Genomic DNA, 10521 nt, shown 5'->3' with positions numbered 1-10521 from the left:
CTCTGCCTAATGATTCATTATTGTCTATGACGCACAGATACTTTAGAGTGGGCAGAGAATCGGTATCAGATATTGATATGTCCAGATACGTAATATATACGTGAAATGAAATATCTAATTTTTTTGTATTTCGTAGGAGAATACGACTGTTAAAAAATCTTGAGTTATTGGGCCCAATTTCAAGTCCAAAACCAACGACCCACTTCATTTCAATTTCATAATTATTATTTATCAATTAATTGTCAAATATGAATTATTAAATAACTACTAGAAAAGAAGAATAAAATTGAGAAAAAAAATAAAATTATAAGATTTCGAATGTATTTAGATTACATTTTCAAATTTAAGTCATTTGAGAAAAAATTAAGATCTTTACAACTCAAAAATAACAATCCATTTTTAAGTATATTTTAATCCATTTTTATAAAATAAAGTATTTAAATAAAATGAATTCTTTTGAAAAATATTTTTTCCCCCGATCAATCCAAACTTACTCCCTTTCCTCCCCACGCCCCACTAACGATCTTCTTCTCTTCTTTCTTCCCAATCTCAACCCTGAAAACGAACTTTGAGCAGACCGCCGCACGCCTGCACCTCAGCTCGCCTAAGACCGCCTCACCTCCGTCGATACTCAGACCGCTGCACCTCAGCTCGCCGTGACTCAGACCGCGGCCAATCTCAACCATTCGACTGCGACCCAGTTCTTTTCTTCACCTTCGCGCCTCAGCTCGCCGCCATTGACGACCTCGACCATCCTCGCCGCACCTTGCTGCCACCGTCACCGGTTAGTTTGATTTCAAAGCTCTTTGTTTTTTCCCACACTGTTGTGAAATCTGAAAATCCCCATTACTTTTAATTTGAATAGTAGTTAGGTAAAATGGCATCTTCATGCTCAAGCCATGGTCAATCATCTCCTTCTATAAACTCAACGTCCTCCATTGTTGAAGATGAAACAAAACCTCTTTGGAAATATGTGACCAAAATTCATAAATTAGGTGATGGGGGTGGAAATTTCTATGGGCAATGATGATGATGTTATGGAGGTTTAAGATTTGAACGCTTGAGGTTTTTCTAGTTTCTAGTGTACTTTGTAATTTGGGAATTAAATTATCTTTTATGTTATTAATTTGATATTGTATGCTTTGATGGACTACATTTAGTATCTTTCTTTATATTATATTATTATATAATATATATAATATATATTATAATATATATATATAAAATGACATATCCTAAAGTATCCATATCTTAGTTTTTTAGAAATGGATGAATGGTCGTATCCTATTGTATCTATATCGCGAATCCATATTCATGTATGTTCTTCATAGATTAGTGTTAGAGTCTAGTAATTTGTTGCAAATCGAAAAACTGAACCCAGAAATCTGAATTGGAATCCGTTTGGTTTAAACAAACCCCTTTATACTTTATGTAAAGTAAAACCCAACTCTTCTAATTTGAAGAAGCCATGCCCAGAATATGAAATGCAGTTAAGACAAGGTATTTTGTTGGTAATGGTAATTCTGTTAGAATCTCCATCTGTAGAATCAAGTATTGTTTCTTGCCTTTAGAACAATCTAGCGGTGGGAATTAGAATCACAGTGATTATGATTTTGAGAATCATCTTTAGAATCTTGATTTAATGAAGTGAATATTGATGAGTGTAAAGTTTTTTACCCTTCATTTGTCCATAGTCTTTATGTTTGATGGTACATTGTTTTTTATCAATGTTTTTATTTTGAATTGAGGTGTATGCTCATACTAATTTCAGGCTTAGCTCGTCTTTTTAAGAGGGTAAAAAAACCTCAAAGCTCAGTTAGCCTTTAAAATTGTTTATACTCTTAATTCTAAGGATCTCATGATTATGGTTTTTGTTTACAAGGTCATGATTAACATTTGGACATTGACTCGAGTATTTTGGAATGGGTTTACTCTCATTTTTTTTGGTTCCAATGACTGAATTTTGGGTTATGCATAAGCAGTGGTTGTTCTAAGCTTAGTTTATGAAATTGCCAATTTTGATCTGGTCCAGGACATAAGCCGATGGCTCTTAGACGATTCTTAGGCTTTTCAGATGGTGAGGTCATGAGATCAGATGCTAAGCCTTGCTCGCAGTTGATGAAACAGACTGCTGGGTTATGTACTGTTGGTGGAGGACTTGCTTTCTGGATTCTTTGTAGATTGCACTATGGTCTGTCAAATATTCTTCTCAGCTCATTTGAGTTTATATACATAATCAAGTTTAATGTCTTTCTTTCTTCCTGATCAACTTTCAGTGAACACAAGTGGCACTTTAATCAATAATTGTTCTCTAATATATTCTAATATATTTACTTACTTAATTTGAATAGAAGCCACAGCGTTCTAGATCTTTCTTTAAATATACGTGTAGGGCTACATGGGTTGGGTTGAAAGGGTTTTTTAGACCAACATGAAAATCTGGGTTGATTAGATCAACTACCCAAAAGACGAATAGGGTCTCCGTCCCAACTCTTAAATTTCAGGTTGGGTTGGTTTGGGTCACTGGGACCCAAAGAAGAGCTGAACCCCAGGAGTGAGAGTTGAGGAAAAAAAAAAAGTTAAATCAAGATTAGAGATTGTGAAGACTGAAAAAATGTAGTTGTAAGATGGAAAACAGAGGCACGAGAGACTGCAAAAAAATAAGGGGGGATGAGAGAGATATGGATGCTCGATAAAGATGGGGAGGTTGAGAAGGATGGACGGAGAGTGAGACAGGGAGAGACAAGAGAGATAGAAATCAAGACTAAGGTATGATTCAAGATGAAGAGAGACAAGGGAGACATGAGAAGAGAATTGAGAAGTGAAGAGAGGCCTGAGATGGAGAGAAATGGTGTGAATGAACCCTCTAAAACCCCCAACCTGAGAACCGAACTGATTTTTCTGTTCTCCAAAAATCCAACCCAAATGGAAACCAAGAAAAGATCTAACCCAACCCAAACTGGAAAAAGATCTAAGGGTTGAGACTGTTGGGTTTGCCTGAGTTGTTTGGGATCTTGAGTCATTTGAACACTTCCAGTCCCGTATATATGGAGTTTAATTAGATATCAGGACTAAATTTACCAAGTATGAATATCTCTGGAAGTACTTCTAAAACAAAGGTTTTTAACAGAAGTCTTTAATTACAAGCACCTGAGGAAAAAGTGCTTAATTATGGAACAAAACCGTGTTTGGTTCTGCATTCTTAAGAGTGCTTTAAGATTCTGTCATCAAGCACTTGGTCGAATGGTCCAAATGCACGTTATTAGTGTTTTCTCACGATACATTTAAGTGTTCTGGGCTTTGTTACTTTCAAACTTGTCCTAGTAATCAGTGCTAAAAGCACTCCCATATAGCGTATGCATAATTATTCTTTGCTGTATTTTTCACCTTTCATCTGTGGCTTTTGGGCTGTAGTACAAGGAAATTGAAACACTTTCTCATGTTATTTCAAAACAGAAACAATTGTGACTTTGTTTAAATCAAAATCAATGTTTATTTACCATTTCCTTTTAAAGTGGATTGCCTATGGTCCTAGGGGATTTTAATATTGTACTCTAAGAAACACAAACACTTTAGTTTGACTAGCGTGTCTGTGTTTAACACTTGGACACTCCGACCTTTGTTAGACATTTACTAGCATAATTGACATGTGTTAGACACTAGTTACACAAAGTCAATATAGGTTCAACATTTGTTTGGCACGTATCAAATACTTATTAAGTATCTTCAATAGACACCAATAATATAGGACCAACAAAGTTTTAGATGGAAATACATCAAACTATTTTTTTCAGCATATAAATGCATTAACTTGTTGACTTTAAATTTCAGCAATGTCCGTGTCAGAGAACTAAATTCTTGAAAATGATGTGTCACTATGTTCATATTGTATCCATATCCATGCTTCTTTAACCATACTTGAGCCTCTGCAATTCTGGATTGTGTTGTGTTATAGGTCCAAGAATTACAGTACCTAGGAGTCTTCGTTGGGCAGCTTGTGGAGCAGCATCGATGAGTGCAACCTCGGCTTTGCTTGTCCGGTTGTTTAGTCCAGAATGTGAACCTCAGAATATAGCTGCTTATGACAAAAGGAAAGTTGTAAAGTAATTGACATTCATAGAGTAATAATCTGTAAGACCCACTTCTAAATCTTCTAGCTTTTGGTCATTTTTACATATTGGTTATGTAATTGTGTAACATTTTGTTGGATGAGGAGTTTAAAATGAAATAGAAATAAAAGAAAAATTAAAGAATTGGAATTATACGTGTCAAGAGAATTACTTTTGTTGTCATTGGAAAGTGTTTTATCGAAAACAAAAAGAAAAAAAAGTAAAAAGAAAAAGAAAGGAGCTTGAACAAGGAGAAAAACAAAAATGTGTGGCTAAGAAGCACAAACACTTTAGTTTGATAACATATCTGACACGTATTATACACTTGGACACTCTGACACATGTCAAGCACTTGTTAATGCAACAAAATGTATTAGACATGCATAGAACACTTGTTACGTAGACTAAAAAGACACTTATATGCCAATAATAGTAACTTTTAAAGTGTGAAATACATCAAACTAAGTTTTTAAGCATATAAATGCATCAGCCCATTTACATTGAATTTTCTTTTACGGTAAGAATGATATATATTTTAAAACATGTATATTTTAATAAACGTGTTCTTGCCGTGTTGTGTCCTAGATTTATAAAATATGGTGTGTCTTCGTGTCCGTCTCATGTCGTATTTGTGTCTCGTATCTGTATCCATGTTTCTTAGACGTGTGACTTCAAAGAACCACATGAAGAGAGGGAAGTGGGAAAAAAGGAGAAGAGAGGGAAGGGGAAAAAAGGAGAAGAGTTGGGAAGTTAGGCTTCCACGTGAAGCCATGTGGAAGCATCTCTCTCCCTCGTCTCATGAGTTTGAGCCAAGACCATCACCATCTTCCTTCAACGAGCAACAGATCTCCGGCGACCAGATCGACATACGAATCACTTAGCACACTTGACTTCTTATTTTTCGATGGTATAGGCAATGCAAGTACTTATGGCAAAAGACTCGAAACTCAAAAGTCTCTTAAAGCCGACAGCGACACGTTTGCACGACAATGGTCCATAGAGTCACCCCTAATGTGTTTCTTGGAAGATTTACATGTTCGACAATGACCCATGCCCAAACGACCTCCAATCCGCATTACCCATTCCGTTTCAAGTCAGATTTGAACTCCAATAGCTTTTTTGGCTCCAAATTAGACTACACACAGTTGCTAGATGTCAGATCTGCAAATTTGAACACTTTCGGACACAAATCCTCAAAGACCCAAACAATTTTCAGCAAGTATTATGTAGTAAAGTTTGTTTAGACTCTAATTTTAGATTAAAGTATTTTAGGTTGGCTCTAATCTTGGAAAATCCTTTTGTATATAGTTGCGTGTTTTGGAAGTGCGTTGGGAGTTGAAAATGTTGTGACCAACTTCGGAAGTGGTTTGGAGAAGCTATAGGAAACGATTTCAATTCGGTAAGATCATTTTATTGAAAGAAAACATGGAAATAGGTGACTTTATCATATGGGTCTCACTTTCTTAATGTCTCCATGGATGTTTCTTATGTGCGTTGATTTGTGGGTTCTTAATTGTGGGGCTTATGAAGTTGTGGGTGGAAAATCTAGAAGGAAAGTAAGCTTTGAAGAGAGATAAACAAAGGAATGTGTAAGTACCATTAGGAGAATATTAGTATTGGTATTAGTAAGGACTATAAGAGTAATTAGATGAGAAGTTAGTTAGTGAATATTGCTATAAATAGGAGTAGGAGTGGTAGGAAGAATTTGGTGGGATTTTCTTTGGAGAATTGAAGGAGAGAGTAGCCCTCTCGAAAGGCTATGGTATATTGTAGTTTTATTATTGATATTGTAATATAAATCTATCTTTTACCGTTCTTATTTCTTTTTGTGTTCTTGAGTATTTTCTTGTTAGGTGGTATCCTAACAAATTGGTATCAGAGCTATTTATCTTGGAATATCAATTAGAAATAAATTGTGATCGGTTGAATAAAGCATTGTTAGAGGTATAGAGAAATGTGAGCATTGCAACAAAGGCTCATTGAATCTTTGGGAAGAGAGGGAAAGAGAGGAGAGAATAGCAAAAATCAAAACAAAAAAAGAAGAATCAGCAAAGAAAATATAAGAGAAACAAGAAACGATTGCAGTGGGAGTCAAATCTAAATCTTCTAGTGAGATTCCTATTGAAAGCGCATACGTGGAAGAATCTTCACTAATATTGAAAGGAATTGAAGAAGAAGGAATGTTGTTTGTTCCAGCAAGCTGCGTTGAGGGAAAATGGGCAACGGAGATAGAAGAGGAGATGCAATTGATGGAAAGAAAAGAAAAGAAAGAAGGCGATGGAGGGCTCCATGACAGAGGAGAAAAAGAGAGAGAGTAATGACTCGAAGATGGAGGAATCGAAGGAAAATAGTCATGAAGAAGATGGAGAAAAGAAGTGGAACCTGATTGTTGACTGTAAGATTGTATCAGCAACAGCGGAAGCACAAGGATCTTCTAAACTCTCAAATTCACTAATTTTGGCAAAATATAAAACATGCTCTTGCAGAAAAACAAGTGAGTTTCAAGATATACCTCTTATAGAACTTTTTCAAAGCTCCTTCTTCAGCTGCTATCTTCTCCGAATCTTGTTGCAGACCACCTCAAGATCTTCCCCACTATTCTCTTGGTGCTCTAGATTGAGTTGTAGGACACAAAACGAGTTTGAATCAAGGGATGAAGGAGAAAAGCTCACTACAGCAATCTTGTTGAAGAACCCTTTCTTCAACCTGAATTTTCTTTAAAATTCTCTATAGGTTGTATCCTTGTTTTTCACTCCAATCTCTTGACTATATTGCAGATCAACATACAAAGGAGTAAGTTGCAGTCATGCTCGGAGAAGACAAAGCCAAGATGATGCATTATGTGTGAGCTACTTCAAAGATGGATAATGGTAAATCTTCATTTTTCATTTTAAGTGTTTTGTTTTCTTTACTTTTTCCAATTTTATCACAAAATTCAATTTTGATTTTATAAAATCTATTTTGATTTTAAAAATGAAAATTTTAATTAATTTCATAAATTAATTATTAAATAAAACTTAATTAATTTAATATCAAATATTAAATTAATTTTAACACATATCCATATTTATATATTTAAATATATAAATTCTCATATTCCGTTTAATTCTCAAATTAAACATGTAATTATATCTCATATAATTACTAATTCCCTTAATTCTAATTTGAACGATTCAAATTAACTTATCACGCTATTCTAAAGCTAGTCCGTTACGAGCTAGTAGGGGGACCTCGCAGACCTACAGATCATGGGCTTCAACGATCCAAGATTAATTGGCGAAACTCATTAGACCATATTAATCTTCATTCGTTAACTAATGGGTCACTCCACTAAAGCCCATAGATGCACTCCCCGTAGATATGTTATGATCACATAATTTAACCATAATCAGCAAGTCGATCCTTCACAGGTTGTTCGTAATAACGGCTAGGTCAAATATCTGTTTTACCCCCAAGATTATGTCTTATTCCTCACATCCCTACTGATCCTCTAATGAACAACTAGTTTGTGATCTAATCACTAAACCAAACTCTCCCAGCCAGTGAGAGGGTGGGGCCCCTTGTTCAAGACCTGGATTCAGTACTTGAGGGAACAACCTTTCTCCTATCCCTAAACCGAGTAGGCGTGAATTCGTCTTGCACTCTATGTCCCTAGCTATCTATCCGATTTTACCCTTGAAATGGGAGTCTTATTGAGCCGACTCTGTTGAGTCAACTCTCAATTATGCAAATCTCTAAAGGCAATCCCGAATAAACAGGAGTTCATAGTTACTCAGGATTAAATCGAGTTACCTAGATCATCTAGGTGAAATAGTCAGTCTTATACAGTAAACAACGTTATAAATTAAGAGTGACTTATTTCTTGGTCCTGAACTTATGCAAACTTATTGCATAGGACGCCCTTATGTCATAACATTCACGAATTAGGATCACATCGTATGTAGCACTTTACAACTCTTTTTAACAACTACAGAGTAGGTCGCATCCAATGGTGTTACCAGAATAAGGTACCCAACCTTATTCATGTATTATAGATCATTTTGACTATTTACTCGAACCTGATCCACTCTTATGTCTCCACATAAAGTTTAAGTATTCATATAATAGTTATGGGTCTTAGTTTATTGAATTTAGATTTTCATACAATTTATGAAATCAATAACAAATTTATTATTATAGAAAATGTTTATCATTTTACAAACTGCGAGTTTTTAGGACATAAAACTCAACATTGACGTCCATAACCGGCAGCAAAGGGTGAGATAGTTGGAGACAAGGATTCGATGGAACTGGAAACACCGATTAAAGGAGGTAGAGAGAAGGGGACAAACCTTAGTAATGAGAAGGCGATATGGTAGTCGGAAGAAGAAGAAATGGAGGAAGGAGCACTTACAGGCAAACACATGGTTAGAAAAGCGAAAAAGAAAGGCGGCAAAAAAATCGACGGAGAAGAAATGTGTCAGCGATCAACAATGCGCGAACGAAGAAATTGTCATTGATTAAGGATGCAGAGGACGGTTGGCAGTGATGGAAAGAGAAGGCACCGATGGCCCAGTGGTTGGAATGGCAAAGATACTGATGGGAGAAACGACAAGCGGCGGAAACACTGGTGAGCGAAGTTGAAGGGAGTTTGTACGTGCTGAAACTTGAAGATGAGGGCGAGCGGCGATGGACAAAGAAGATGACTTGGGGAAGAGGAAATTTTCGTGGAAAGGAGGAAAAACATGTTCATATGCACGTAAAATGGGAAATGGTGGGGCCAGGATGGAGGGAATCAAGGGCAAAAGCAACTAATCCTAATTAAGTGGAATTTACATCATCGGCTGAGCTAATGTTCAAGAAAGCTATGGAGGCTCATTATTCTGTTTTGATCCAAATTGAGAAGAGTTGTAACTTGCGAAAATGGGAGGGAAGAAAAATCTGTCTGGTGGCGGGACCATGGACTGCAAAGTGGTAATATTAATTTGGGCTTGATAATGGGTTGGTTTTGCTGGAAGCCCACTATTATTTATAAGGAAGATAATGATTTATGGGCCCAACGTTTGAAGAGTTGGTGTAGGGCAACCCAAGTTAAAAGGGGTTGTTATATTCAATATCTGTTACATGGGCAGTGGGGGTTACTTAAGAGAAGGTTGTTGTGCTGTTTTGGACAACAAATTGATAATGGGCCTAGCCCATTAAAAGAGAATAACAGCAGTAGAAACGAAGAAAGAAGAATGTGGAGTCATGGGATGTTTATTGGGCTAGTCCAAGCGAAGAGATAGAAGCCCAATTTATTTTCAAGGCTGAAGAGAAGGCTATGCTGGTTTGAGTTTTGTATTCTCATAATTTAAAAAATAAAAAACAAAAGAAAAGAGAGCAAGAGAGGGACAAAAAAAAAAGGTTGCCCAATTTTGTGATTGTGTTTTATAAGCACACCCTGAGGACAAGGTGTCTTCGAAGGGCGGAGTATTGTAAGACCCCTAGTATAGAAATAGTAGGACTATTAGGAGAATATTAGTATTGGTATTAGTAAGGGCTATAAGGGTAATTAGATGGGAAGTTAGTTAGTGAAAATTACTATAAATAGGAGTAGGAGTGGTAGGAAGGGATGAAGAATTTAGTGGAATTTCCTTTGAGGAATTGAAGGAGAGAGTAGTCCTCTTGAAAAGTTATGATATATTGTAGTTTCATTATTGATATTGCAATATAAATCTATCTTTTACAATTTTTATTTCTTTTTGTGTTCTTGAGAATTTTCTTATTAGGTGGTATCCTAACCGAATAAAGGAAGAAAAGAAAAGAGGGAAAAGAATGAGATAACAATAGGTTGTGGATGGAAAAAAAAAAGGGAAGAAGATGAATAATGAATGATTTGAATTTTGAAGTAGTACAATTTCATTAAGGAGGAGAGAGAATATCTTTATATATGTTGGGTTTTAGTTTGAAATCTTGGATTTAATGGACACCATGTTCTAATTGATAAATAGGTATTTGCTCATTTTGGTTCAGTCACTCCAAGTTGAGTGGAGACCGGGATGACTGCGACTTGAAATTCACACGCCAATATTGTTGTGAGTGGTTCTTTTGTAAATACTTTTACTAATATAGCAATTTATGATTTTGAGTTTTTGACAGCACTCATGCTTGAGGTTCCTACTATTGATTTGTGTATTTTAAATATAAAGAAACTTGTGTTCATTCCACAATTGTATACTATTGAAAGATACTTTTGTTTATGATTTATGAGTTTAGCATAATTGCATTTCAAGGGAACTATTTTATGGGGAATTTTAACCATAACGACTCATTTATTTCATTGGAATTTATGGAAATTTGGTCATTTAGCAAAAGTTCTAAGTTATTTGACGAGAAATCAAGTATGTGTTACTTTTAGAAATGTCGATCTAAGTTTCATGATTATTTGAATATT

General features: G+C 35.6%; 1 protein-coding gene across 1 annotated transcript; it reads left to right on the top strand.

Annotated features, from left to right (window-relative positions):
• Window positions 1-471: 471 nt before the first annotated feature.
• On the top strand, window positions 472-4259 carry LOC120079031. Its single transcript, XM_039033213.1, has 3 exons — window positions 472-784; window positions 2033-2191; window positions 3956-4259. The coding sequence occupies exons 2-3, from the start codon at window positions 2044-2046 to the stop codon at window positions 4105-4107; spliced, it is 300 nt and encodes a 99-aa protein (XP_038889141.1). The 5' UTR covers window positions 472-784; window positions 2033-2043; the 3' UTR covers window positions 4108-4259.
• The last annotated feature ends 6262 nt before the right edge of the window (window positions 4260-10521 follow it).

This window comes from Benincasa hispida, chromosome 6 (genome assembly GCF_009727055.1).
Source record: "Benincasa hispida cultivar B227 chromosome 6, ASM972705v1, whole genome shotgun sequence".
Taxonomy (NCBI): Eukaryota; Viridiplantae; Streptophyta; class Magnoliopsida; order Cucurbitales; family Cucurbitaceae; genus Benincasa; species Benincasa hispida.
Note: the sequence above shows the minus strand (reverse complement) of the source record. Positions and strands in the feature narration are given on the sequence as shown.

Coding starts and splice junctions, on each gene's coding strand:
- LOC120079031 (XM_039033213.1), top strand. CDS start 2,044: ATGGCTCTTAGACGATTCTTAGGCTTTTCAGATGGTGAGGTCATGAGA. Junction 2,192..3,955: donor TCTTTGTAGATTGCACTATG/GTCTGTCAAATA, acceptor GTTGTGTTATAG/GTCCAAGAATTACAGTACCT.